The sequence below is a fragment of the Zasmidium cellare genome (genome assembly GCF_010093935.1).
Source record: "Zasmidium cellare ATCC 36951 unplaced genomic scaffold M409scaffold_6, whole genome shotgun sequence".
Taxonomy (NCBI): Eukaryota; Fungi; Ascomycota; class Dothideomycetes; order Mycosphaerellales; family Mycosphaerellaceae; genus Zasmidium; species Zasmidium cellare.
Genome location: NW_022986950.1, coordinates 902705 through 929384, shown reverse-complemented (window position 1 = coordinate 929384; position 26680 = coordinate 902705). Strand labels below are relative to the sequence as shown.

Here is a 26680-nt window from a genome sequence, read left to right as displayed (position 1 = left end):
AATAGTGTCGTTAAACGATCCTGACGGATACCCTCAGTATCTACAGCAATCTCCAAGATAATAAAAAAGAATTCTTGCCCTTTCCCCTTTACCACCGCCAAATCCACCACAATACTCTCCCTCTCTCCATCACTCCCTCCCTCACTTCATCCCTCACTTTATCCCTCACTTCAACCCTCACTCCTCCATCACCTTCTCCCCCACTCCCCCCATTAAAGCGTCGCCGAATAATACAAACTCAACAAACTTCCCCCACCACAATACTGCAACAGATTCCCCTCGCAAAGCGTCATCCTCGTCGTATCACACTCCACGACCTGCGACCCACTCTCGTAAGCAATATCGTTACCGCAGTAACATTCCCGTCCATATTCCATCCCGGCATAGTGGAAGCGATTCCCCAAGCAGAACTTCACGCAGGAGTCGGCCGAGAGCGTCTTGTTCGTCATGGCGGTGCCTTGCAATGCGCGGCCGTTGCCATTGTTGGGGTCCGTGAGGCAACCCTTCGTGACGTACTTGCCGACGGAGGGCTTGATGCGGGGCGGGCGGTAGGCGGTGTTCTTGTAGAGGGAGATGGCGTTGGGGCCGCCACAGAGTTGGTCGCCGGCGGCGGTGCAGCGCGTGTTGCAGGTGGAGTTGCTGGGCGTGGTGGTGGCGTCGGTGATGAAGTTGTTGCCGGCGATGGTGTTGCCGCACCAGCACTGCGTGCGGAATTCGAGGCCGTAGTATTGGTACCCGGAGATGCTTTGGCTGGCGCAGTAGTCGGCGCAGACTTGCGTGGTCATGTTGAACCAGTCCACGTTGGGGCCTGTCAGGGCGCGACCGCCGCCGTTGTAGTTGTCTGTTGCGCAGCCGAGATAGTTGTCTGCGAACGGGGAGAGTTCTCTCGGAGGGGATAGATTCCCAGCGCTGTTCTCGTTGCTGCCGAAGGCAACGAAGTCTGGGTCGGTGTTGTTGTAGATGCTGATGTAGTCGAGACCACCACAGATGTCTTGTGCGCCGCCTAGGACCATGGTACCACCACAGTTCCAGGAACATTGGTCCGATCCGCCGATAGACGTTGGATTGATAGCATTGTCGCAGTGACATTCTTGAGCATATTCGACTCCACTGAGACGGTAGCCTCTCTCCTCGCACCAAGATTGGCAGTATTCTACAGTCATCGCGCTGTAGTTGGACGTGAAGATCGAGTTCAGAGCTCGAATGCCGCCTGCGCTGTCGTTGTAGCAGCCTACATACTTCTGGAAAGAGTCCAAGCCATAGCTGCTCCCCGGCGCAACAGTGTTGGTCGGCAAAGGCGACGAGTCCATTGTGGCGGTCACGGATGGTTTGGGAGCGCTTGGCGGGCAGTTCATCGACGCAGCGGGGGCCATCTCTGGGCCATACGTGATATTGATACATCCGGGGAGTTTGTCAAGAAGACCAGTCACCACTTCACCGATCTGTGGTGGTCGTTCAGGGCAGTTGTAGGAGTATCCATTCGTCTGCGATTTTTGCAGGATTGGGCATGCAGAGATCTGACCAAAGTTGTCGGTGGCCAAGCAATCTATCGTTGCATTGGCGAGCACCTCCATATCCCATCCGTTCTGGAAATCGCCGTGGAAGCCGTAGCCCGTGGGATCGCCTTGTGAAAAGACGAATTGACCATCCTCGCTCTGGTCCGGGACGTCCGCCACGGCGTAAAGGGTCTCCAGGAAGAGATGTGGTATTTGGACAGGGTGTGTCGGTGGACAAATGCCATTGTCAATTGCAGACTGATACGCAACGTGACTGTTGTCTGCCTTGTACAGGTCCCTGCCATTCCAGCAGCTTTGGAAATGGATCTGCGCTCTGAGCCCATACGCGCAGTCTGTCCGGAACATGTATGGCTGCTCGGGTAGTGGTCCACCTGCGTGTAGGCAGTTGAAGCTCACTCTATCTGCCACTGGACGGCCTGGATAGTCTGCATTGCCCCATGTGTAAGTCTGGGAATCGTAGCTACGAGCGGCGGCGGACCCGGAAAGGATATTGAGGTTCGGCGGGAAAGGTACGGTTTCTGCGACATTGGGACCGCGACCCAAATAATAAGCCACAGCACCGTAGTGTGGAACTTCAAAGAACGATCCGTTAGGATACTGGTAGTAGAGTTCGGGGGTCCAGTAGGCTGATTTGTCGTCTCGGATCTCGCACGATGTGCATTCTGAAGCGAAAAGGGTCTCGTACGTGGCGTTGATGCCGATGTCTGCGAATTGTCAGATACAGAGACGATTGGACAGACACATATACTCACTTGAACCTCCCACAATGGTATGTACATGTGCTGCAATGGCTCCAGGGCTGACCAAAGGGTCGATCCGTCCTCTTTGGATGATACCGCAATTCATACGCCAGAAGGCACCGACATTGCGGGCGTAGAGCAGCGCAAGCGCAGTCAAGGTAGGAGAGACTGTACGCATATCGACGACGTAGGACCAGACACGTCGATCAGCTCAGGATAGTGACATTAGCTGCAATATAGTCGCGCTCAGAGACAGTTGAGGAGAGGCCGAGGAGCGTGGTTCAGACAGGGCACATGGTCGAATTCCAGAGGTTCACGTGGGCCAAAACAATGTCCAAAGGAGTAAGATCCAGGCGACTCGCGATGCAAAGCGGTTGACAGACTGTCGGGACTCGGGAGCGATTAGAGTGTAACGACTGGATCAAAGAAACGAAACCAACGATGCCTCCACAGCTGTTACAGTGTAGACGAGGTGGAAGATCGTCGCTTTGTCGAAAGGCATGAGTAGTGGTTGACGCTACGCATCTTGCTCGATTAGGAGTCAGCAAAACAAACAGCGTGTAGGCGAAATGAGGGAATGGGACAAAGGAATGTTGGGAGACGCGACTCAGCTCTAGGCCAGGCTGGCGGCACGATCTTGGCAGGCTTGAAAACCGCTGGGTCGCGCGTATAAGTACAAGTGTGCGCCATGGATGAAGGTGTTGATGAAAGAAAGCTCCGTTGTTGAAGCTCGAGGTATGCGTCGAGGCTGAAGTCCAGCGTGGCTCCTGCCTTGGCAATATCAGCCTACGCCGAGACACGAAGCGACAAGATCGACGAATCGATCCTCTGGAGATCGCACGAGGATCGTAGCTAAAGATCGTTTGTCGCCGAGACCTTGGAGTTTTCGCAGGCTTGGAAAGGTAGCAGCGCAGCCTCAACACCTTTCCCAACACCGAGAAATAAAGCGAGAAGTAATACGTCGAGTAAAATGACAAGTAAAGGTAGAAGTAAAGTAAGTAGTAAAGCGACAAGTAAAGCGACAAGTAAAGCGAGAAATAAAGGGAGAAGTAAGAGGGGAAGTAAAGGAGATGGTAAAATAGCTTCTCGACTTCTCGCCTTACTTCTCCCTTTACTTCTCCCTTTACTTCTCCCTTTACTTCTCCCTTTACTTCTCCCTTTACTTCTCCCCTTTGCTCCCTACGCGGCCGTGGTAGCGCTCCTGGGCAGGTTTAGCAAGTTTTTGCGTCTGTCGACTCAAGACTCGTTCACAATAGAGCCAATATAGGCGACACAAGCGGCCCAGATCCTTCTATTGCTGTCGCTCCCTTTAAGACAGTCTTCAAGCTTAGCCAGGCCAGCCAGAGTGTTCTGCATCGTCTCTTCCTTCGTAGTTCCACAGAGAATACTCGATTTGCAGCCGGCAAGATCTCTCAAACAAGCGTACCAGACCACCTGTTTGGAGATGTCAATCTCTCGCGCGGTCTTCTCGAGCATTTGCTTCGGATCCCGGTCCATAATGACCCGATTGCCCCATAGCAAGCCCCACGGAACGTATGTGATGTCCAGGCTTTCGCATATGCTACGAACGTCTCGATCGTAGGGGACGGCGGGATACGGCAAGCCTGGAGGCATATTTGCTTCGGGCTGAGGAGACGTATCACCAGTAAAGCGATTCTGGACGCTGTTCGGCTTGATGGTGACTGCATCCCATATCTCGCTCAATGATTTTGCGTCAACATTGGACAGTCCTAGGGAAGACGCTTTGGAGGGAACAAGAGCCTCCATTGCGTTCCACGCCGTGATCGTATCCGCAATATTCGGATACAGAGAGTGCAATACCAGACAATCGACATAATCAACACCGAGATTGGCCAAAGATGATGAGACGGACTGCTGGACTTGCTCTGGGATGCTCGCCGACGTATCATACGGATACAGGCTGGGGTCTTTGCCAGGTTTGTACGGCGAGAATTTGGTCTGGATCTGAGCAGAAGATGATGTAGTCAGCTAGCATCCTCCATTCAAACCGAAGCAGAGCACATACGTACAGATCACTGCGTTTCACAACGCCAGATTTGATGGCTGCAGCGATGCCTTGGCCGACCAGCGCTTCTCGATACTGAGGTCTGTTGCCAGATGTGTCGATGGCCCTGAATCCGGTCTTCAATGCCATCTCAACTAACGTCGCCGTGTCTTCATCCTTGAAAGCGGTTCCATAGATGATGCTTGGCACAGCCTGGGTGCCGATAGGCCTTTCCATCTCAAGTCAATGCAACTGTCTGTATTTGTTGGCCACACATTGTACCCTCAGCAAATGCACGCTGACGCTGCCTCAGAAAAAGTCCAACAGATAAAGCCTACCCTGTCAGCCAAGCCTCTACCCTCTCGTCCTGGTCAAAGTGGAATGTATCGAATTGCGATCTCTCCGACCTTTCACAAGCGACCGCGCTGCCGATTGCACTCCAAGCTGCTTACTGGTGTAGAGGTAATGGGGATGAATGTTCCACTTTGAGCGGACCACCAATAGATGAGATCTATTCAGCCAGCCAAGCCTCTCGACTAACGCATCCGATGGTGATGATGGGGGATATCGGTGATGATGTGAAGTCGAGGTGAAGGATGCACAAAGGCTGATAGCGAGGGCGATCAGGGTTGGCCGGAACACGTGTAGACGTGGTACAGGCCATTGGGGCGACCGGCATCTCAACTCTGGCCCTCGCCATCCAACAACTCCATTCGCTCGATCAATGGTCGACGCTGCAGCGCGAGCATGTCCGTGGCTGCTACGACCAGCACGGTAAACACACGCTGCATCGCGCTGCATGATTGTTGCTTCTCGTTGGTGAAGCTCTCGGCCCAAATCCTCTAGCCTCGGGCTTTGGCGGCGCGCGTCTGCAGGCACCGTCTGCAGGCACCGTCTGCCCGCCAGGAACCACGTCAACGAAGCACACCTCCGTTGCAGTTGCATGTGAAAGACACCTGACGACGACGGCCTCCAGTCGATCGCGCCGCCCGCTGTGTGAGGTGTGCGCAGGAGCCTTTGCGGTCTCTTCTTTCCCATTGCGCGTCGGCCTCTTGTCATCGGATGATGTCTCGTCCTAATCCATCGTCACTCGCCACTCTCTGATCGCCCACGCCATGAGCGACTCTAGCAGACCTCCCGATCCCCCTCCTCCTGCTCCCACACGCGCCGCGACCACAGGCAGCACCACCGCCACCCTCCCTCCCTCCGCCGCCGCCAGACAGCGCCTCCCGCACCGCGCGGCGAGCCACCAAGATGCCTCGCCCTCCCCGCGTCCACATCCTTTGCTCCGGCGACGGTCTTCTCTGCTCTCCTTCTCCAGCATAGAGGACGCGACGCATGCCTTCACCGACGACTTCATCAATCCGCGCACAAGCAGCAGACGCAACACGAATGGCGAAGATGAACTCACGCACTGGCACTCGACGCCGTTGGCATTCGCGATCCTGCCCGCGCTTGGCGGGCTGATGTTTAAGAACGGATCTGCCTTTGTGACCGACGTACTTTTGCTGGGCCTTGCGGCTATCTTTATGAACTGGAGTATAAGATTGCCTTGGGATTGGTACTATAGTGCGCAGGCTCTCCGGCGAGACGTGGGGCCAGACTACAACGCGGCAGAGCGCGATGGCCTGGAAGATGATATTGCGGTGGAGACTGCTTCGTCTGCAGGCAGCTCGCCCAAGCCTGCGGAAGACCACAACACAGACACACGTACGACAGAGGACCCTGTGCAGAACGTGGGCAAACGAGAGGAGGCTGCCGCAGACCTGCGAAGGCAGGAATCGCTGGCACTTGGAGCGACGTTCTTGTTCCCAGTCCTGGCGGCATACCTACTCCATGTCATACGCGCGCAGCTTTCGCGTCCTTCCACCGGACTTGTATCAGATTACAACCTGTGTATCTTTCTCCTGGCGGCAGAGATCCGGCCTGTGCGACAAATCGTTCGTTTAGTCGCAAACCGCACTCTTCACCTACAGAGAACCGTCACCGGAATTGACGATCCTTTCTCATCGGCCATCGAAGAGAAGACGACCCTCAATAACCTCTCGACCAGACTTGCTGAACTTGAATCGAAGCTTGCAGAACACACCGTCGTTCCTCAAACAGTCAACATGGCGCAAAAGGCCGACGTCAGCGATCTGTCAGTCGAAATTAGGAAGCGCTATGAGCCTCGTCTCGAAGGTCTGGAGCGTGCTGTGCGCCGATACGAAAAGCGTTCGACGACTCTGGCCATGATGACCGAGCAGCGGCTGCAATCTCTGGAAACCCGTCTCCAGGAAGCCTTGAGCCTGGCCGCAGTCGCTGCACAACATTCGAACCGCGGCGTCTCTGGCAGACTCGCGGACACGATTACCACGGTCGTCACACTGCCCTTCAAGCTCCTTTGGGAGCTCACCGTCTGGCCCTACAGATTCCTGGACGACCTGTACATTGGGACAAAGACAATACTCCTGGGTCCTATGCCTCCACGATCTGGTAAGCGCAGGGGTGGCCGGCATGACGGCAGTTCGAGGGACGACAGTCGGCAGAGGGAAAAAGCGACGCAGCGCAAGGTCGTGCGATAGGACGATGATGACCAGTGTAGCGGGGCGTTATGAAGAGGGAAAGGTGGATCAACGGAAGCAAATGATACCCTGGGATAAAAGGTTCATGTAGGTTTCTTTTCTTTTCGTATCAAAATGAGACAGATTGCACGTAATTTTTGAACATACCCTCTTTCTTTGCTAAAGTGAGTGCTGCTGGCAAGGGGTGGAGGCTAGTGGATTTCTTCACATGTTCGTTGCGGAATTCAAGTGAAGGAAAACCGAGACACGCAGCAAGTGAAGCCTGCAGCCCGCCAGCCCGCCAGCGTTTGCAGCTGCCATCCCCTTATAAGTCTTCAACCAGCACCTATTCTCCAACATCTTCGCAGGACAACACCACCACCGACCATTTCCACCGCCCCCGACAACGCCAAGCGCTACTTCGCCCGCGCCTGGGAAGACGAAACAAACATGCCTACTTCCAACCCGGACACCAACCACCAACCCCTCCACGCCCTCGTAGCCCTCCTCCTCGCCTACTACCTCCTCGCCGCCACCACGCGCCTCAAAACCTCACTAGTCGACACCATCCTCCTGCGCTCCTTCCCCCGCTGGGCGGAGAAGTACACCGTCCTCCAACACACGCATCTGCACCCTTGGCTCCGCCCTTGCTGTCTGAACGCCGTGGTTGGCATCGCCGTGGCGGTGGGGTGGAGGGTGTGGATGGGGGAGGGGACGAGGTTGTGGGTTGTTGTGGCGAGGGTTACGCCGGGGTGGATGCTTCTCGAGATGGGTGTTGTGGGGGTGCTTTGGGGGGTCGAGCAGTTCCTTCGCTGGACTTATAAGGCTGGGAAGGCGGTGGGGTGGGTTCCGTGCGATGAGGTGGAGGAGGCGTGGGCGAGGCTTTCGGTGCTGCGGAAGGGGAATCCCCCTGAGTCTCCGGACAGCCAAGACAGCCAGATGCTAGACTCCGCCGTGGTGTCCCCAAGCGACGAGGAGATACCCGTCCAGCATCCACAGCGAAACTCCCATTCCGACCTCCAACCCTCTTCCCACGACCAACCAGCAAAATCCCCCTTCCGCCTCAGCGAATACCACCGCCTCTACAAATTCCTCACAAACTCCTTCCAAGGCGCCAAGATCGAAGAATCAACCGGAACCACGACATACCACTCCATCACAGCCGAGAAGAAATACCAAAACAAGAGCTTCGAGGAGTTGCGCGTCCAACACTACCGGGATGTGCACGGCCACGGTCCGGGATCTGAGCGCTTTGTACAGGAGGAAGAGCAGCAGTCGTTTCTCGGCAGATCGTGGTCCTATCTTACGGATTCGTTGTTTGGGGGCGAGAGTTTGGCGAGTTGGGATTCTTTTGGGAGGAGCACGGCGGTTGCGAGGGATTCGGTGAGAGGTGATGGTGCTCGGATTGGTGAGGGGAGGGGTGTGGTGCCGGATCTTTTGACGGGGACGCCGAGGAGGTTGTTTACTTGAGCTTGGAGACATGTCAGGGGTGTGGGGATGAGCGAGAGGTTGGCGATGAATGCCTTCGGTCTAGTTCGGGAGGTCGTGGAAAGGCCAGCCGATAACTCCGGTTCTTTGTGTTATGCGCGCACCAGGAGACGGCGAAGATTTGGCTGAAAGTCTTCCGTTGCGTGCCACAGCATAGCGCGAAGGGATGTCGAATTGAGTAGTTGAGAGGTCATTGCAATACGAAACGCTACAAACCATCCATGTCGTCAAATCGTCAAAATCACTCCCCTCCCAATCTCCGTCCAGAGCCTCTACTGCCCCAAGCAGAGCCACTGGCCCATCCACCACCACTGCCAGTCTGGTTCTGGGGCGCGGCTTGGCCTGGACCGTTGGCTCGGGCATTGAAAGCAGTGCCGTAGGTACGAGCTGTGCCTGTACCCGCGGGCGTGCCAAACCACTTCTCTACGAACTGCGGTGTCTTGATCCATTGCGAGCCACCACCGAATTGCGGCCAGACTCGGTCAAGGAAGTCGTAGAGATGCGCAGCAAGAATGCCGGTGGCTTGGATCATGGTCGCGAATGGGCCGCCCATGAGGTAGGTGATGGCGAGGGATGCGTATGGCAAGTACTTGGCGGGCATCTGAATGATGAAGAACTGCACGACCCGGTTGGGGTCTTCTTGGGCGAACGTGTAGATGAGGGCCATGCTGAGAGGGTTGAGAAGCGTGACGCCACCCAAGTAAATACCTCCGGTGAGCTGCCATGGCGTTAGTATATCGCTGAGGCATGTCGTGCATATGATTGAAGTTCAGGCATGACAAAGGTATGTAGGGCCCAAAAACCACCGCCAACCACAAGTTTCAGGAAGACAGTTCTCTCAATGTGGTATCCCACCATGCCCACACTCCACAAACGTCCTTTAGTATTTTGCGAATGACGGACGCCGCACAGTGCAGGGGTGATCTCCCTCGTTTCCAGGAACCGTGACAGTTATAGAACACTGTACGGGCAGATAATACGAGGTTGCGCTGGGGGAGGAAGTACTGGAAGTGAAGTGGATGGCGGTAGCTCGTGCTTACCATGATGACACTCGCCACGAAGAAGATATACCACGCGTACGCGCCTGGCCTGCTGAATCGTGGAGAGCCAGTCTCGAGCTGACTGCTATAGTGGTAGAGGAAGAACGGGTCCATGATGAGGCCCAGCTGCGGCCCGGTTATGAAGAAGGCAGTGACGAGACGCCATATCTGTGGCAGCTGGCGGATGGTGAAGACGTAGTCCTTCAGGAACAGTACCCATATCAGACTATACAATCCCAGATGGCCGGGCACTGAGATGAGCACGGTGGCGGCTGTGATGGTTCTACTTAGCATCAGAATGACTGTCGACCTCACGTGCGCGGGGCTTTCCTTACCTGGAGATTGGCGGCGCCGCCCAGTATGCGTCTTGGAAAGACATGCTGACGTGCTGGAGGCGCTGGATACCTTTCAGGACTGTTGAAGTGCGAATGAAGGTGTGTGTGGTAGAAAGAAGAGACGAAGCAGCAAACGTGGTCTCAAGGCCGATTTTCACCAGCCGCCAAAAATCGCCTAGCGGCGGCGGCGACTTCTCATTTGCCAGCGTCTGGCTGCCAAGCTTTGAGCGCACTTGCAAATCCACTGCACCTTCCTCCTGCGACCATTCGACTGTTGTTTGAGCACGCCGACAACGCGACCACAATCTCCCTCTTTCCATCACTTGAATCGCAATCATGGCGGTCGGAAAGAACAAGAGGTTGTCCAAGGGCAAGAAGGGCCTGAAGAAGAGAACCGACCCATTCGCCAGGAAGGACTGGTTTTCCGTCAAGGCCCCATCCACCTTCGCCGTCCGAGAGTACGCCAGCACCACCATGAACGAAGAGCGAAGGAGAATGGAGTGCTAACGTATGCTGCAGTGTCGGCAAGACCCTCGTGAACCGCACCACCGGTCTCAAGAACGCCAACGACGCCCTCAAAGGCCGCATCTTCGAAGTCTCCCTCGCCGATCTCCAGAAGGACGAGGACCACGCATTCCGCAAGGTCAAGCTGCGAGTTGACGAGGTCCAAGGCAAGAACTGCTTGACCAACTTCCACGGACTCGACTTCACCTCCGACAAGCTGCGCTCGCTCGTCCGCAAGTGGCAGTCCCTCATCGAGGCCAACGTCGTGGTCAAGACTACCGACGACTACCTCCTCCGCCTCTTCTGCATCGCCTTCACCAAGAGACGACCCAACCAGATCAAGAAGACGACCTACGCACGCTCGTCGCAGATTCGGCAGATCAGGAAGAAGATGACGGACATCATGTCGCGTGAGGCTCAGAACTGCACTCTCAGCCAGCTCACCGGCAAGCTCATCCCCGAGGTGATTGGCCGTGAGATTGAGAAGAGCACCCAGGGCATCTACCCACTCCAGAATGTATGCACAGAGACATGTTTTGGATATGGCACTCAATATGATACTGACATTTTTAACAGGTCCACGTCCGCAAGGTCAAGCTCCTCAAGGCACCCAAGTTCGACCTTGGTAACCTCCTGTCGCTGCACGGCGAATCCTCGACCGACGACTCTGGCCAGAAGGTTGAGAACCGTGAGTTCAAGGAGACGGTGCTTGAGAACGTGTAAAGCAGTCGGCGTGCTGCACACTTTGGGCTGGCATAGGGGCGAGACGGTTCTCATTTTGCAACGTAGAAGGCGTTATTGAGAAGCAAAGGGCAACTGAAATGCGCAGCGAAGCAGATCAAGTAGCTCTGCATTAAGCCATAGGCAATGTCAGTGGAAACGTTCGAAAAATGCATGATGTCCTTGATGTACTTGAATGATGGCCAAGCCATTGATGAGGGTAGTACACCTTCAATCTCAAGCCACTGCGACTTTGTAGTCAGCCTTGCCGTGCTACCTTTACTGTCCAGCTACATCTGCACATGCCTTGAGTCACGCATCAACATCATCAATCTTGAGTCGGTGTCCCAAAACGATTGTCAATGTTATCGATGGCTGTCATAGCCTTGAGAAAGTATATCTCTAACGACGTATTCGTCGCCAATGCAGTCTGAACCTCGACCTCTCAAAATTCAGAGAGTTGCCCGCAGCTCCAGCACCTATCTTCACAATCCACCATCCACTTCACCTGCCCAAGAAATTTCTCCATCCCGCTCGCTCCGCCCTGCCGTGACCTTTCCACCTCGATCCAAGAAAGAATTAAATTAAGAATCGACCTCAACACCAACAACCCAACATGGCGCCCAAAGAACTCAACTTCATCACCGGCAACAAGAACAAACTCGCAGAAGTGCAGGCGATCCTCTCCGCGACGCCGGTCAAGCTCCAGAATCAGAATATCGATCTGCCCGAACTACAAGGCACGATTGAGGAGATTTCGAGGGATAAGGCGGTTAGGGCCGCTGAGGCTGTACGTACATCACGCTTGTTTTGTTGTGGTTGTTATGGGAGGGGAGGAGAGGCAATTTGCTGATTGTGACTTATCAGGTGAGAGGGCCGGTTTTGGTCGAGGATACGTGTTTGTGTTTCAATGCTTTTAATGAGTTGCCGGGGCCTTATGTGTATGCTATGCTATACTATGCTACATGCTCGCGCCGAATTTCTCTTTGCTGACGTCTTGCAGGAAGTGGTTCCTTAAGGCTCTTGGGGTGCAGGAGTTCCATAAGCTGCTTGCTGGGTTCGAGGATAAGTCTGCGCAAGCGGTTTGCACGTTTGCGTACTGTGAAGGTCCGGGACATGAGCCGATTGTGTTCCAAGGTCGGACGGATGTGAGTTGAACTGGCTTGTGGTTGAGGGGCGAGTGCTGACAACGATGATAGGGCAAGATCGTGCCGTGCAGAGGACCGACTGATTTTGGTGAGTGGTATTCTGTCCGCTGCCGCTGGAGGGATATGCTGACTGAAGACCAGGTTGGGATGCGTGCTTCGAGTACGAAGGCCAGACGTACGCTGAGATGCCCAAGGTGGAGAAAAACAAGATCTCGCATCGCGGCAGGGCTCTGGAGAAGCTGGTCGAGTGGTTGAAGCAGGAGGTGTAGACGCTTCTTCAGCCCGTCATGGCTCTCTTTACGATATCAACCACCATCCCATATATCAGGACAATGTGCGAGACAGAGAGCCCCTCAACCATGTAAGAACATCGGATCGTCCTCATCCTTCTTCCCCTTCCCCTCCTCTTTCGCCTCAACATCCCCACCCTCCTTCCCATTATCCTTCCTCCAATTCTGAATCCACGTCTCAATCCTCTCCACATTCGCATCAATATCCTCCGTCCCCTCACTCCTCAACTCCACCACCACCTCCTCCTTGTACGAATCCCTCGCCTCCTGCACCAACACCTCCATAATCTCCACATCCAGATTCTCCTGCAGCTTCTCCTCGCTGTACCCCCGCGCCTTCAAACGGTCATAGAGCAGCTTGTTGTCGCACCGCAGCACGCAGACGAGGTCGATCATCTTCTCTGGGAACATGTCGCAGCCGTGCCAGTCGATGATCTGCCCGCCTTCTTCGAGGTCGTTCTCGATGCAGTCGAGCAGGCGGTCTTCATCCACGATCTTGACGTGTGGGTCGGCGGGGTCGTTGGACGTCTCGCCGATGTTGTGCTTCTTGACTACATCGTTGATGTCGAGGTGGTGGAGGCCGGTTCTGCTGGCGAGTTCTTGGCAGTGCGTCGTTTTGCCCACGCCGGGCGTGCCGGTGATGATGATGTTGGGATCGGTCCGGAGCGGCGCCATTGTGATTGTTTTGAAGAAGGTGCGAGAGGGTTGGGGAGTTCGCGAGAGTGGTTTGAGCAGTCTTGTGCAAGATTTGGGCAGCATGAGGAGATGACGTCGCGACGTTTCTTGCGCGTCGAGGATTTTCGAAAGCTGCGCGGGAGCTTCGAGACTGTTGACTTTTTGTTGGTACTTCGATGCAACCTTTGTCCTTGTTCGAACGCAAAAGATCTAGTATCGATCTGGTACTGCGAGCCTTGAGAACTCCACAGACGTTCGCTACACAGATCAGACCAGGCTGAGGGGCAGCAAGAGCTGAGTTAAGGAGGCGGGATGTTGGCACGAAGAGCTCTTCCACGTCTGCAACAACCGTTTCGACAATATGCAAAACGACCCTTCTCAAGTACTGAGCTCAGCAATGGCATCAAAATGGCATATGAGCTTCACGAGCCGGAGAAGGGGCAATCCGCTGAAGGACCACCCATAGTCTTCGTTCATGGCCTTTTCGGATCCAAGAGGAATCACCGGGCCATCAGTAAGTACGAGAGGCCTTTCAATAGTACTGTAACAATGAAGGGAGACTGATGGAGATACAGAGCACTCGTTCGCGACCTGAAGAGACCCATCTACGCCGTAGACACGCGAAACCATGGCGACTCGTCCCACGATCCCAAGCACGACTACATAGCTCTTGCCGAAGACATGGAGCTCTTCATCAATCACCACAAGATCAAGGATGGAACACTGATAGGACACTCAATGGGAGCGAAAGTGGTCATGGCGGTGGCACTTCGAAAACAAGTCAAGATTGGCAACCTCATACCCGTGGACAATGCACCTGTCGATGCAGCCCTGAAGTCCGACTTTGGGAAATACTGCGTTGGAATGCGCAAGATCGAAGAAGCCAATGTCAAGTCCTTGAAGGAAGCCGACAAGATTCTCGAGGATTACGAAGAAGCCTTACCCATCCGACAATTCCTGCTCACGAACCTCATGCGTGCAGAGGATGGGACCCAGAAGTTCAAGGTCCCTCTGAAGTATCTGACGGATTCATTGAGCCATCTGGGTGATTTCCCTTACAAGGACCCGGATGAGATGCGATGGGAGGGTCCAACGTTGTTTGTTCGAGGCACCCAGAGCCACTACCTCGCGGACGACATGCTGCCTGTCTGTGGACGATTCTTCCCCAAGTTTGAGCTCGCGGATATCGATTCCGGACATTGGGTTATTAGTGAGAAGCCGGAGGAGTTCAAACGAGGTGCGTCTGGGTCTGAATTTCAGCTCAGATGGTTACTGATTGTGTTCTAGCTGTCATCGAATGGCTGTCGAAACGGGAGTAGGCCTTGGATCGATGCTCGCCCGTCTACATCAACTGGCCTGTGACCATCCTCTGGTAGCACTTGAGTCACGCTGGATTCGAGTCGGCAACGACATCTATCATTGTCAACACTTGAAAGCAGTGTATTGACCATCACTCTACAGCTATCGACAACCGACCACCGGACTTGGCCGAGTTCATCAATCATTTCTCTGAAAACCTCGTTTTCATCTGCTAGCTCCGCGGAAAAGGAAATGTTGACCGAGCGCCGACCTCGCACCCTGCATACTTTGTTGAGCCAAGCGGCTTTCCTACCTTCTCCGGCAGTGATAACCGTAGAGCTTGTCGCCTAAGCTCAAGCCTCTCTTGCTTGACTGGAGGGCTTGCCGCCATTGAAGCCATTGCAAAGACGGCTTACCCTGCAGCTAAGCAATACTCCCAACGTGGGAGGATGCGGTCTCGACGTGCGGATAGGCTAGGAGTGGCTCGATACCACGGTAGAGGTCCAATGGGATGCCGTCTTATGCAAGCATTGGGTGGAGGTTGAGGGCGGCCACAAACGAAGAAGCAGCTATCCGTATGCAACCCCGGGGCCGGTATCGATCTTGTTAAACTCTTCTATCTTCAGCTGGACCTCACATCTGATTTCTGCAGTTGCTGAATCTTCTTCCACTTTGTCGACAGGCGTGCAAAGCAATCACGATGCTTTCCACCATCGCAATGGCCGCTACGGCTTTGTTGCCATTGGCACTGGCCCAGACTGAGAGCAATGAGACGGTCTTGGGCGTGTACATGTTCCACCGTCACGGAGATCGCACGGCCAAGTCGACTCCTCCAGCCAACCTCACCGATCTTGGGTACGCTGAAGTGTACACCTCCGGCCAATACTACCGCAACCGATACATCTCCTCAGATGCGACGTTCAAGATCAATGGCATCAACTCTGACCTCGTCAAGCAAAGCCAGATCGCCATCTCTGCTCCCGCTGATACCGTTCTGCAAAACTCGGCCATGGGTTTCCTTCAAGGTCTCTACCCACCTGTGGGGAATGTCATGGGCACTCAGACTCTGCGCAACGGTACCAATGTGACTTCGCCGTTGAACGGATACCAATTGATTCCGATTTCGCTTGTGAGCAGCGGAGCTGGCAGCGAGGACGCCGGCTGGCTGCAGAGCACGAGCAACTGTGCGAAGGCGACGATCAGTTCGAACAATTACTTCAACAGCGAGTCGTACATGAACTACTTGAACAGCACCCAGGACTTCTACAACAACCTTCTGCCGGTGATCAACGGGACATTCAATGCAAGCATGGACTCGTTCAAGAACGCTTATACCAGTAAGATCAAAACATCTAATTCGAGAGTACCATTCTGACTTTGACGCCCAGTTTTCGATCTCGTCAACGTAGCCCTGATCCACAACGCCACGATCAACAGCTCCGACCTTCTCACGGACGAGAACTTCTTCCAACTGCGAACCCTCGCAGACGCCCACGAATGGGGTCTCGCATACAATGCCTCCGATGACATGCGTGCCATTTCGGGCAAGACCCTTGGCGGCCAAATTCTCGAATTCCTCAACACCACCATCACAGGCAAAGGCAAGCAAAAGATCGGCGTCCAGTTCGGCGCCTACGCCTCCTTCGCCTCGTTCTTCGGTCTCGCAGACCTGCCCAGCGTCAACCCAGACTTCATGGGTGTCGCCGATTACGCCTCCGCCATGACCTTCGAGTTGTTCACCAACACCAGCGCTGCGATCTCGAGCACTAGCTATCCTTCCGCGGATGAGATTTACGTGCGATTCCTCTTCCACAATGGTACGACGAGCAACTCAAGCGAGCCTGTGCTGTACCCACTTTTCGGAAGCGGCATGGAAGCCATCAGCTGGAACGACTTTACGACCGGCATGAACAAGTTCGCCATCGGCAGTACCGAGAAGTGGTGCACCGAGTGCGGTAACTTCACTGGCACCTGTGCGGCTTATGCTCCTTCTTCGTCCCCTGCCAGCTCGAGCGACAGCAGCAATGGTAGCGGCAGTGGAAACGGACTCAGTCCGGCTGTGAACGGCGTCATTGGCGCTATGGTCACGCTGGCGGTCATCTTGGGCTTGGAAGCGATTATCCTCCTGATTGGTGGTTTCAGAGTTGTGAGCAAGAAGAGGCTGCAGAGCCCTGTTTCGTCGTTGTCCGAGAACGTTGGGACGAAAGCCTGAAGCTAGGGCGGAAAGAGAAATAGGGAGAAGTAAGAACGATTCTGCACGAAGTCAAGAAATTGAAACGACAGGTTAATGCAAAGAGCATGGCGTTGACAGGTCTTCCCAGGTCTTCCACTTCTGAATTGATAGAGCCTGCAGCAGACACAATCTCCAAATTCCTTTGAGAGCAATGATCTTTTGATTTCCAAGTTCTCCCCTCGCTTCTCGGTCAGTCACGTAGAAGGCGCGCTCATGAAGGCGATGGACTGCGACGCTTATAGTTTGTTACAATAACGGACTGACATTAACCAGGCTATGCCTTTTGGTAATCGATGCCTATATGATGACAGTACGAAAAGTATACTGAATATATCTGGACAAACGGCACCACCGATCGGAAGATCATGCACATCGCACATCCTCATCAGCTTGCTCAACTCAAGCAATACTCACTTTCCTCGACGTCGCCTCCTCCATCACGTGGTCGAAGGTGTAAAGCGGCTCCAGCTTGACGTTGCGCTGCCAGAGGATCCAGCGTTTGAACCTGGTGAACCACCGTCAATGCTTTGCAAGGTCTCAGTAGGCGGGAAGCGTAACATACCACCATGGTGCCGCTTTGCCGGTTTGATAGGAGATGAACTTGTTGGTTGGCACGGCGAAGATGTAGTCCTGTAGAGTATGTGTCAGCGAAGGTTGGGATTTCACAGGAGCGTGTGAGAGACGCACCAGCTCCTCGAGGGTCCGCTGCTTGGTCTCGGGGACGAAGAGGAAGATCATGACGAAGGCGACGAGGTTCAGACCTGGGAGAACCGTTAGCGCCTTAGGTGGTCGGTTCTGTGACAGGAAGCATACCAGCGTAGAAGCCAAAAGCGCCTGTTGCCGTGAAAGCAGCAAGGATAGCTGGGTATGAAACGGACAGCACTGCAGCCCAGAACAGGCACGTAGCCACCGCGAAACCCATGCCGACCTCGCGGTGGCTGAGAGGGAAGACTTCGGCGCTGTAGGTGAAAGGGACTGTTCGTGGAACGTCAGCTGATGGAATGAATTCTGGTGGATCTTACACCACTTACCTGGTCCTTCTCCTGGCGAGTAGAATGCCGCGAAGATGTAGATGAACAAGGCGATGAGAGCCAGACGAGCGGTCTGGCCTTGTGGGATCAAGAAGCAGAAGCCCGCCGCGAGTAATGACCACGCCATGTTTGGGAAGGTGAAGAGTAAGAGGGCGCGTCGGCCGAATGTGTCGATTGTCCAGATTGCAGGCCAGGCGAAGACCTTTATTTCGAAAAATGGTGAGCCAGGAGAGATGTTAGGGGTCAGTGGAGCGGGACTTACGAAGTTGACGAGACCAAAGCCGAACGAGGCGATCAAGGCGACCCTCTCGCTGGTACCGGCTTGTCGGAAGACAGTCGCAGAGTAGAACGAGATGATGTTGATACCACACATCTTGTAGAATGATCAGCAAAGCACAGTGGTCTAGCTCAGCGGAATTGCTCACCTGCTGTGCAATCATGACCGTAAAAGCGGCAAGCGTAGCACGACGGATGCGAGGAACTGTGAACAGCTGGACGAAACGGCTGACATAGTTGGTCTTGCCGACAATGCTCTCTTCGATCTCGAGCTGGCAGTGGATATAGTACAAGTCTCGTGCGGCCTGCAGTGGGTGGAAGCGAAGCTTGAGCAGCGACTGGTACGCCTTCTCGTAGCGATTCTTCTTCATGAACCATCGAGGAGATCTAGAAGACTTTAGCAAAAGCGGTGTTTGGTTGTGAAACTTGACTTACTCTGGACAGAAGTAGATACCGAGCGTGAGAGGCACAGCCGGGATGAAAGCGCTTCCGATTTGCAGTCGCCAGGCGATATCACCGACTTGATAGACGGCGAGGTTGGCGCAGTAGCCCAAGAACATACCGAAGGCGGTCCACATCTGTTGCGTCCATCAGGTTTGCCGATTAAATCAAGGCCTGGCAAAACGACTCACCTGCCAAGTCATGACCAAAGCACCACGAATCCTCGCCGGGCTATTCTCCGCCGCAAAGATAGGCACAGAAGCACCTTTGAGTCCCATACCGATTCCCATCAGGATGCGAGTGATGAAGAGCTGTTCCCAGGTCTGGCTGAGGGCGCCTCCGATGGGTGTGATCAAACAGAAGATGGCAGAGACGAAGATCGTTCCTCGACGGCCCAGGTAGAAGTTGACGGGATCTGCGAGCCAGCAGCCAAGGAAGGCCGATCCGAGATATGGACCGGCGTTGACGATGCCAACAAGCCAGCTGTCGCGGACTTGGTTTGGATGGCCGATTTCTTCGCCGTGGCCGATGCCGAATTCTTGCGGGAAGGAGAGGTTGGCTCCGTTGCTGAGGTAGTATTAGCGAGGGCTCACTGGATTCTAAAGTGTTCGTTTTCCTACCTTCCAGTCTGGTCCCAACCCTGGACAGCGGCACCGATCGAGCAGATGACGATGGTAACATAAAGCTGGAGAGGATGTCGCCACTTATGGGCAACCTCGAATCGCAGAGCATCCTTCTCCTCTTCATCGAGGACATCGAGATTCTCAAAATTGGCTGGGTCTTGTGCCACCAAAGCACCTTTGCGCAGGAGATCGAGTTTGTCGTTGAGACCTTTGGCTGAAGCAAATGCTTCCACGTCATGCATCAGGTCGTCGTAGGGAATGTCCGCCAACGGATTGCTGATTCTGTGGGTTGTTAGTCTTGCATTCGCGTTGTGAGATGTGATCAACCTACTTAGCATCCAAGTTCTTGGTCCGATTGACATCCTGAACTGAGTGGTGGCCATGGTGTTCGGCCTTTCCGACTTCGTGAATCTCGTCGTTGACGGTCGGCACAGACTTTTCGTCGGCCATATTTCGAATCGAGCAAGTTCAAAGCTTTTGATATGTGAACAATGCAGGAAGAAACTGACGAAAACTGCCACAGACAGGAGGATGCAAAGAAAAACCCACAGCCCGGGAGAGTCACCAAGATTTCAATGGACAACACAAAGCCCTCTGAAAACAATCATCGTTCGCGAGGCTCGGCGCATACCTTCTCCGCAAGACACCCATAGTCTTGGAATTCCCACGGGGAGTCTGCGACGGCGTCTGATGTGCGGTCGGTAACACCGAAGCACCTGGCAACCATTGAGAGAATTGCCGTTTTCGGCCAGCCGCAAGAAGGATTTCTCGTGGCCCAAGAACTGCCAACGCTTCAACATCTTCTGGGCGAGCGTGGAGATGCACGTAATCCTGACGAGCTGGAAAGCATCATTGAAGACATCTCAAATGTGCTGAAGCTGCAGAAAATGTCTGCGAGATGAGGTAGAGTTTCACAAACTTTGAGCAGATTGTGTGTGGTCTCGTGCGAGGCTGGAGGTACTTCTGGATGTACTGAAGACATATCGTATGATGAAATACACTCGTTTCAACCTCAGGTGTCCGCAAGCTCAAGGTGCGGCACGCGACCAACCTGGAACATTGGCGCCGCGGCTGGGGACATGCAAAGAATGCAAAGAGCCAAGCCGTGCCAGAGCGATGGCTGGGCAACCGGTTGCGTCTTGCCATTGTACGGCCACGACTTTATGGGCGGCACTAGAAGAAGGATTCAGAGAAGTGGTCATTGGACTTCTTTCGCGAGGTTTTGAGGATCAATTTCTGACATTGTTTTCCTTGGACACGGATTTACTGTTCTGCCATATCCTGCTTCAGGCGGCGGCAAAGTCGGAGCGCTAGAAAGGTTTGTTTGTATCTGCAAGTCTGGCCTCGATGCTCCTTTAAATCGAGGCACTCGCGAGCCTCTCAACCCTTCAAAAACGACATTGATGATGAGTTCAAAGAGGGAAGAGAAGTGAGGTTCAAGTCATCTAGGGTTAGCCGCCATTAGGTAAGCAAACAGGGGTCAGCGAATCAAATCCGTTGAGTTCCATCTCACTCTCCACTCCACTGGTTCACAAGATTGAACTGCACATGTTCATCATTGTTGTACAAATCTTGCCCTGAAGCCTTGCACGCTGGAGTGCTGAGTCCTGGATCGGAAGCGGCAGACGTTGCATACCCATCTCCCATGGATGAGTAAGATTGAACCGCTTGGCCAAAGAAAATTGATTGTGCGGCTGAGTGCTACGCAGGTCAGTGAGGCATTGAAAAATTGCAGGGAGAGGGCTTTAGTTGGAGAGCACCTAGGCCTCAGGAGTTGTTGGGAGACACTGGAATGAACCAAGGTCGAACTTCGACGAAACCCTGAAAAGAAGTCCTCCAATTGCAGCGGCAGCCTCCGTCAAAAATGGCCACAACCTGGGAATACATCGCCAACAACATCTCCCCACGAACCCTCACCATCGCCCTCGGCACAATCCTAGTCCTCATCCTCACAAGACTCTTCAGCTCCCTCACGGGCACTTCAAAATCCACCAACCAAAATGGCGCCAAAACTGTTCCCTTGGTCCCTTACTGGATCCCCTTCCTCGGACACATCCCCAACATGGCCATCAACAGCAACGCCTTCGTCCAGAAGCTCCAGAAAACTTATACCTCGGGAGTGTTTGCTTTGAACTTCGGCAGCACGACCCACAGCATAATCTACGACCCGCACCTCGCCACCGCCCTCTTGAACCAGAAACCCGCCAACGCGGACAACCATAGCGTCTCCCGACGACTGATGCAGTGTACCTTCGGGTATCCGTCGAATGAACTGGACAAGTATGATGCTGCCCTGGGGGAGTTGTTGGCGGCGTATAAGCACTTGCAGATCGAGCCGCATTTGGGGGACATGGTGGATGTGACGGTGCGAAAGACGAAGGAGAGTATTGCGAATTTTGTGACATTCATGGAGAGCCCCGTGGATCAGATGCCGTGGGAGAAGGTCAGTGATGTTAAGGTCGTGGAGAAGGAGGGTGGGGAGAAGGTGATGGAAGCGAGTCTGTTGCCTCTGGTGAGAGATTTCTGCGCGTGGACAGCGAACCCGGCGATTATGGGGACGGATTTCTTGCAGAATTTCCCGGAGTTTTTCGATGATCTTTGGATTTTGGATCGTGGGTTTTTATATTTGGCTACGGGGCTGCCAAGGTGGACCCCGATTCCGCTTCTCACGCGAGCTCATATTGCGCGGAAGAGGAACTTGGAGAGGATGGATGTGTTTCATGAGATGATGGAGAAGCATTGGAATGGTGAGATGGTCGATTCGAAGTGGTCTGGATTGGATGATGTTGGCTCGCTGATCAAGGCCCGTATGGAGATCTACCGAAAGCATAAGATGAGCATTCGGGCCAGAGCATCGATTGAGCATGCTCTCAACTGGGCGAGCAACGCCAATAGCAACTCGCTTGTCTTCTGGATGATCAATCGTATCTATGAGGATCGCGCTTTGCTGGCCATGCTCCGGGATGAGATTGCTCCATATGTCAAAGTGGAGCAGGAAGAGACCGGCCTTCCCATCTCGGAACCACCCCGGATCACCCATTTGGATGTGGGTGCATTGTGTACCGAATGTCCACTGTTGAAAAGCTGCTATGTCGAGTGTCTGCGTTTGGACAGCGGGACTTGGTCGTTCAAAGAGATCAAGTCAGATTTCGTCCTTCAATCTCGCCAGAAGGATGCGCAGCCATGGCTTCTTCGACAGGGCACGTATGCTCACATCGCCCACGATCTTCACAGTGGCGATCCAAACTATTTCGAAAATCCTATGGTTTGGAAGGCGGACCGCCACATCAGATATGATGAGAAGGAGAAAGGGGCCGCCGATTTGGGGACCATTCGTCCATATGGTGAGTTTGCGATCCCTTTGCGAGGCTCCGTCGACTGACTGAATGTTTGCAGGCGGCGGATCGAGTATGTGCAAAGGGCGCCAGTTTGCTTTAAAGGAAAGCATGTTGTTCACTGCGGCTATCATTGCCATGTGGGATATAGAACCCGCAGTAGGTGGTAGTTGGAAGATGCCAAAGCACCGACAGGCGACGGGCGTCTACGCAACAGACGACACCACCCGTGTTTGGATCAAGCGGCGAAAGTTTTCTGACTGATGTTGGGCAATCAAAAGTCGGAGTCTTCTTCTTCCATGATAGTCTGCGCAAGAAGTCCCTTCTGCTTGCCTTTGCGGGCACTGTCCGACAGGCTGAGGTAGCCAGGTGAAAGTGGTCCAGGTGACAAATGGCCAGGGGAGAGGAGGGGAGGCAATTCGACCTTCATCTTCTGCTTGCGCTTCTCTTCGCGGTACTGCTTTGCGGAGCGAAGTTTTGGCTCTGGACGAGCATCGAGATGGAGGATCGACTTGACAGTGTTGTAGATGCCGCGCATAAACAATCCACCTAAGAGTCCAACGATGGCAGCGACGCCAAGGTAGATGTAGATTGTCTAGTAAAAAGATTAGTCCCGTCTACGGAAGAAGTACTCGTGCAACTTGCCTCCAGTCTCGCCGCGAGGGTGAACGGGAATACGAGACAAGCCAGAATGAAGCGGCCCAGATAAACGAACGGCTGCAGCAAGAAGGCAACAGGTCGGTACAGCAGATTCAGTATAAACAAAACCACCACAGCCAGGTACCACACCACAACGCCAATAGGATAGCAAATCCACCAGCCGATGGTCCACGCCCACGCCAGGGCGGCATTGGAGTTGTTGTCGGCCATGGTCTCGTGAGCAGTGCCCCTCCAGTTCATGTCACTTCGGCTTCATGTCTGGGCTGTCGACAAATGGCGCGCGTGATGGCAGCAGCGAAACGAAAGGGGTGGTTGGCAACGGAAGATGACTTGCATAGCACGAGGGAAAGTATAAATGCAGGCGGACGTATTGGGCGAATGTGGGGTTTCAATCTCTCCAGTTCGCTTCGCATCACTACTGCTGTCGCTCCTCCGCCCCCAGACTTCACCTGTACATGTCGCTCCGTTTTCGTTGATATCCCTTTGGCCTGTTGTCGGCGCATCATTTATAGCGTCATGCTCTTTTCGTAGTCTCGCGCGCCTCGTCCCGCCCGCATTGGATTTTCTGGGTTTGGCTCGGTTGAGGCGTCGTCCGCGTGTGTTGGAGTGAGGTCGGTTGAGGATGGGCAGCAGCCAGTCCAGCGACGGTGCGGTGAACAATGGAGGGAGCGAAGGCAGCAACCAGCCACAACGCCGATCTCTTTCACATGCTTCGTCTCAGCGGCGGCAGCAGGTGCACGGGAAGACCCCTCCAAATCCGACCTCCGCTGCCCTCGTAGCCGCCGCCTCCACCTCGACCAGCACCACCACCGCCCAGGGCATCTCGGCGAGTCCGAAACACTCGCGTGCCCGCTCCGTCACCACCACCGCCCCCGAACTCGCGCCGCACGACGTCTCCTCCAGTCACAAATCCGACACCGCGCCCACCATGGGGAACAACGAGAGCAAGCCGCAACCGCGCCCGCCATCACGCTCGAACACCCTACCCACCCACGCCGGTCCGCCGCGCAAGGCACCGCCGACGACACAAGAGCTGAAAGAGACCGCATCACCAGCCACCCAGCCGGTCGAGGTTCCGCCGCTCAGTAGCGATGGCCAAGAAGACGACTTCATACCCGGCTTCTCAGAGTCGCCATATGGCCTGCCGCCAGCCAACTACAGCCGTCCGCCGCGACTGCCGCTGCCCATTGAAGAGGAGGTGCACACGCCAGGCTCGCCGATCATCACCCCACAAGACGTCGAGGGTGCCGTGACTCAGCTGGACTCGAGCGAGATTGAGGGAGGAGACATACCACGTAAGAACAGTGTGCTCAGTTCTACATATGGCGACGACGACGACATTGGCGACAACGAGGCGTTCGCTGCAGAGTCTTCGCAATGGGGCGAGATCCGCGTGCCTACAGAGATGGAGTGGAACGGGCACGGCGATAAGGTCTTTGTGACTGGTACCTTCTGCAATTGGGAAAAGAAGATCAAACTGCACAAGAAGAAGGATGGACATGGCTTTGCTGCGATCGTTCAACTGCCGCCTGGCACGCATCATATCAAGTTCTTGGTGGACGGCGAGATGATGACGTCGGAGAACCTGCCCACCACAGTCGACTGGACCAACAGCTTGGTCAACTATGTCGAGATTGTGGCGCCTTTGCCGTCGGATGGGAAGCAAGCACCCGGACCCGCTGCGCCCATGCCGATTCCTGGTGCCGCTATAACTGCCGGCCAAGCGGTCGCTACTCCCGAGCCCGCCTCGCACCCGACAATGCACGTATCCGAGACAGAGAAGACCATCCCGTCCATGCAAGAAGCCGTCGGACCGAGAGGCGAGAGGGCTGGATCCGTGGAGGCGCCTGTGCCAACGCCAGCCCCTGCCAGCCAGCGATCGCCAGAAGCCAAGCCCAAAGCCGCCGCCACGAAGCAGAAGCTGCCGCGGCCAAAGTATACGAACCAGATTCCAGAGTTCCTCGTCGATCTCGACAATTACAGCAATCCTGAGGACGAGCGTTTCCAGCGCGCTCAGAGGGTGTCCGCGACCCTGCCGCAACCACCAAGCCTGCCCATGTTCTTGAGTAAGAGCATTCTCAATGGCGCCACGCCGCACAAGGACGATGCGAGCGTGCTCGTGCTGCCGAACCACACCGTTCTGAACCATCTGGCGACTAGCAGTATCAAGAGCGGTGTGCTGGCCACGAGTGGGACCACGCGGTATAAGCGGAAGGTATGTAGTATTGATGTAATCGGTGGATATGGCTAACTTGTGCAGTTCCTCACAACCATCATGTACAAACCCACCTCAGACGATGGCTGAAATGGCAGCATCTCACAAAACAACTCTCACCTCATACACACCAACGGCGCAAGGAAAGGGTCCTGATTTGAGGAAAAAGAAGGACTGACGGGAAATACGAAAAGTCACGGCGCGACGAATGGAACGAAACCCTTTTTCTGCCTTTCTTGTTACTTAACTTTTGGAATGGGCGGTGGACTCTTTCAGGGAAGGCAAGCTTTTTTGGGTCACACAGGCCACTGAATTAGATGTGCATGTGCGAAGGCTTCTGGAGGGAGGAGGCCTTTGCGAGAGATGATAGAAGACAGGGTGAGGCTGGTTTGGTTTTTGGGGGTATTATAGTGCGAGGAATGAATGAGAGAGAGAGATTATGATGATTTCGATGGTTTTCGGTCTTTTTCGTTGGGGTTGGTGTGCTTGTGTGCTTGTGTGCTTGTGTGCTTGTGTGCTTGTGTGCTTGGTGTTGTTGCCGTGAGGTGAGGTCAAGGTTTGGTTCTTATCTGAGTTTGCTGGGATGGGGCTTGTTTGGAGGTGATGCTTGTGCCTGGTTTTCGATGGGTGGGCGATAAGGCGGGTAGAATGTTGGGTCGAAATTTTTGTGAAGTCGTAGGAGCAGGAAGGAACGATGGACGTTCAGGCTGAGATGGCGAGGCTTCGCTTTAAGACAAAAATTGGCATATCGATGGCTGCGATGGTGGGTTTTCGTTTCGTTTCGTTTCGTTCCGATCGAGTGGACATTGGCTTGATGCTTGACCGTATTCTATTGAAATGTATGGGTTCGCAGCCCAAAACGGATCGAGTCTGGCCCAGACAACGCCGGAACATCGTAACTCCGTACAAAGTGCAGACAAACAAAAAAAGAAGTTCACGATTTGGTGGAATTTAACCACCCAGGATGCCATGCAAGAGTAACTCTTGGCGGTACTGGGAATCGAACCCAGGCTGGCACGGGTTTGCTCGCCCTAGAAGGAGAACCACAACGTGACGTCATACCACTAGACCATACCTGAGAAGAGGTATTAGTGCATGCAGTTGTAGGTCTAATGGTTGAGCCAACTCACCACCTGTTGTGGAGCTGTACGCTGATTTGTTGAAGCTCGAACGAAGAATTTAATACTTGTAGGTTTCAACGGAAGAACGCTGCTCCGGTGGAAAAAGTGGGTCTGGAGCTCGTCTGCTTGCTGTCTTGGTTGGTGAGCTGTCTGCTTCGCTCACTGCTTCGTATCCTTCTCTTGGAACGCGATGTTGGCTCCTAGACGATATAAACGACGGCAACGAGGCGTTAAGATGCATGTAAAGCTGCTGGGCATCGAGGGTGACTTTGCTTGAAGGACCACAGCGGCTGTACAACAGAGAAAGGCGACCAGCTGTCGGCGCAGCTCATCCATCAAAAAGGACTCCAGATCCGTTAAGGCTTGGTCCAATGTGACATCTCTGTGTCCTCGAATGACGAGCCCGCCCAGCTCATATATCGAGGTAGGAGGTAGCAGCGT

At 54.3% G+C, this 26680-nt stretch overlaps 14 protein-coding genes and 1 pseudogene across 15 annotated transcripts; 8 read left to right on the top strand and 7 right to left on the bottom strand.

Moving 5' to 3' along the window:
* Positions 1–212: 212 nt before the first annotated feature.
* On the bottom strand, positions 213–2435 carry M409DRAFT_64072 (uncharacterized protein; the record flags this gene model as incomplete). The annotated part of the gene is made up of 2 exons (XM_033815904.1): positions 213–2221; positions 2270–2435. 2 exons carry the CDS (start codon positions 2433–2435, stop codon positions 213–215), a joined length of 2175 nt encoding a protein of 724 aa, XP_033672007.1.
* A 1058-nt stretch (positions 2436–3493) lies between these two features.
* On the bottom strand, positions 3494–4499 carry M409DRAFT_51334 (uncharacterized protein; the record flags this gene model as incomplete). The annotated part of the gene is made up of 2 exons (XM_033811775.1): positions 3494–4222; positions 4284–4499. The coding sequence occupies 2 exons, from the start codon at positions 4497–4499 to the stop codon at positions 3494–3496; spliced, it is 945 nt and encodes a 314-aa protein (XP_033672006.1).
* An 878-nt stretch (positions 4500–5377) lies between these two features.
* Positions 5378–6826, top strand: M409DRAFT_19087 (uncharacterized protein; the record flags this gene model as incomplete). The annotated part of the gene is made up of 1 exon (XM_033804777.1): positions 5378–6826. The coding sequence occupies one exon, from the start codon at positions 5378–5380 to the stop codon at positions 6824–6826; it is 1449 nt and encodes a 482-aa protein (XP_033672005.1).
* Positions 6827–7255: 429 nt separating this feature from the next.
* On the top strand, positions 7256–8275 carry M409DRAFT_19086 (uncharacterized protein; the record flags this gene model as incomplete). Its single annotated transcript, XM_033804776.1, has 1 exon — positions 7256–8275. One exon carries the CDS (start codon positions 7256–7258, stop codon positions 8273–8275), a length of 1020 nt encoding a protein of 339 aa, XP_033672004.1.
* Positions 8276–8534: 259 nt separating this feature from the next.
* Positions 8535–9712, bottom strand: M409DRAFT_64070 (uncharacterized protein; the record flags this gene model as incomplete). The annotated part of the gene is made up of 3 exons (XM_033815903.1): positions 8535–9011; positions 9334–9616; positions 9669–9712. 3 exons carry the CDS (start codon positions 9710–9712, stop codon positions 8535–8537), a joined length of 804 nt encoding a protein of 267 aa, XP_033672003.1.
* Positions 9713–10004: 292 nt separating this feature from the next.
* On the top strand, positions 10005–10895 carry M409DRAFT_19084 (uncharacterized protein; the record flags this gene model as incomplete). The annotated part of the gene is made up of 3 exons (XM_033804775.1): positions 10005–10126; positions 10188–10689; positions 10749–10895. The coding sequence occupies 3 exons, from the start codon at positions 10005–10007 to the stop codon at positions 10893–10895; spliced, it is 771 nt and encodes a 256-aa protein (XP_033672002.1).
* A 613-nt stretch (positions 10896–11508) lies between these two features.
* On the top strand, positions 11509–12309 carry M409DRAFT_19083 (uncharacterized protein; the record flags this gene model as incomplete). Its single annotated transcript, XM_033804774.1, has 5 exons — positions 11509–11682; positions 11760–11833; positions 11896–12040; positions 12092–12128; positions 12182–12309. 5 exons carry the CDS (start codon positions 11509–11511, stop codon positions 12307–12309), a joined length of 558 nt encoding a protein of 185 aa, XP_033672001.1.
* An 84-nt stretch (positions 12310–12393) lies between these two features.
* Positions 12394–13005, bottom strand: M409DRAFT_19082 (uncharacterized protein; the record flags this gene model as incomplete). The annotated part of the gene is made up of 1 exon (XM_033804773.1): positions 12394–13005. One exon carries the CDS (start codon positions 13003–13005, stop codon positions 12394–12396), a length of 612 nt encoding a protein of 203 aa, XP_033672000.1.
* Positions 13006–13317: 312 nt separating this feature from the next.
* M409DRAFT_64066 (uncharacterized protein) lies at positions 13318–14324 on the top strand (the record flags this gene model as incomplete). The annotated part of the gene is made up of 3 exons (XM_033815902.1): positions 13318–13523; positions 13581–14242; positions 14293–14324. 3 exons carry the CDS (start codon positions 13318–13320, stop codon positions 14322–14324), a joined length of 900 nt encoding a protein of 299 aa, XP_033671999.1.
* A 698-nt stretch (positions 14325–15022) lies between these two features.
* Positions 15023–16516, top strand: M409DRAFT_51328 (uncharacterized protein; the record flags this gene model as incomplete). The annotated part of the gene is made up of 2 exons (XM_033811774.1): positions 15023–15641; positions 15693–16516. The coding sequence occupies 2 exons, from the start codon at positions 15023–15025 to the stop codon at positions 16514–16516; spliced, it is 1443 nt and encodes a 480-aa protein (XP_033671998.1).
* A 420-nt stretch (positions 16517–16936) lies between these two features.
* Positions 16937–19358, bottom strand: M409DRAFT_64087 (uncharacterized protein; the record flags this gene model as incomplete). Its single annotated transcript, XM_033815911.1, has 11 exons — positions 16937–17042; positions 17100–17167; positions 17225–17298; positions 17351–17512; positions 17569–17770; positions 17831–17941; positions 17994–18231; positions 18280–18422; positions 18477–18852; positions 18906–19190; positions 19240–19358. The coding sequence occupies 11 exons, from the start codon at positions 19356–19358 to the stop codon at positions 16937–16939; spliced, it is 1884 nt and encodes a 627-aa protein (XP_033671997.1).
* Positions 19359–20772: 1414 nt separating this feature from the next.
* Positions 20773–22507, top strand: M409DRAFT_64063 (uncharacterized protein; the record flags this gene model as incomplete). Its single annotated transcript, XM_033815901.1, has 2 exons — positions 20773–22252; positions 22305–22507. 2 exons carry the CDS (start codon positions 20773–20775, stop codon positions 22505–22507), a joined length of 1683 nt encoding a protein of 560 aa, XP_033671996.1.
* A 10-nt stretch (positions 22508–22517) lies between these two features.
* Positions 22518–23113, bottom strand: M409DRAFT_64062 (uncharacterized protein; the record flags this gene model as incomplete). The annotated part of the gene is made up of 2 exons (XM_033815900.1): positions 22518–22838; positions 22889–23113. The coding sequence occupies 2 exons, from the start codon at positions 23111–23113 to the stop codon at positions 22518–22520; spliced, it is 546 nt and encodes a 181-aa protein (XP_033671995.1).
* A 412-nt stretch (positions 23114–23525) lies between these two features.
* On the top strand, positions 23526–25208 carry M409DRAFT_19076 (carbohydrate-binding module family 48 protein; the record flags this gene model as incomplete). The annotated part of the gene is made up of 2 exons (XM_033804772.1): positions 23526–25118; positions 25164–25208. 2 exons carry the CDS (start codon positions 23526–23528, stop codon positions 25206–25208), a joined length of 1638 nt encoding a protein of 545 aa, XP_033671994.1.
* Positions 25209–26103: 895 nt separating this feature from the next.
* Positions 26104–26197, bottom strand: M409DRAFT_t18 (annotated as a pseudogene). The gene has a single exon. The product of its transcript is annotated as a tRNA-OTHER (tRNA).
* Positions 26198–26680: the final 483 nt, after the last annotated feature.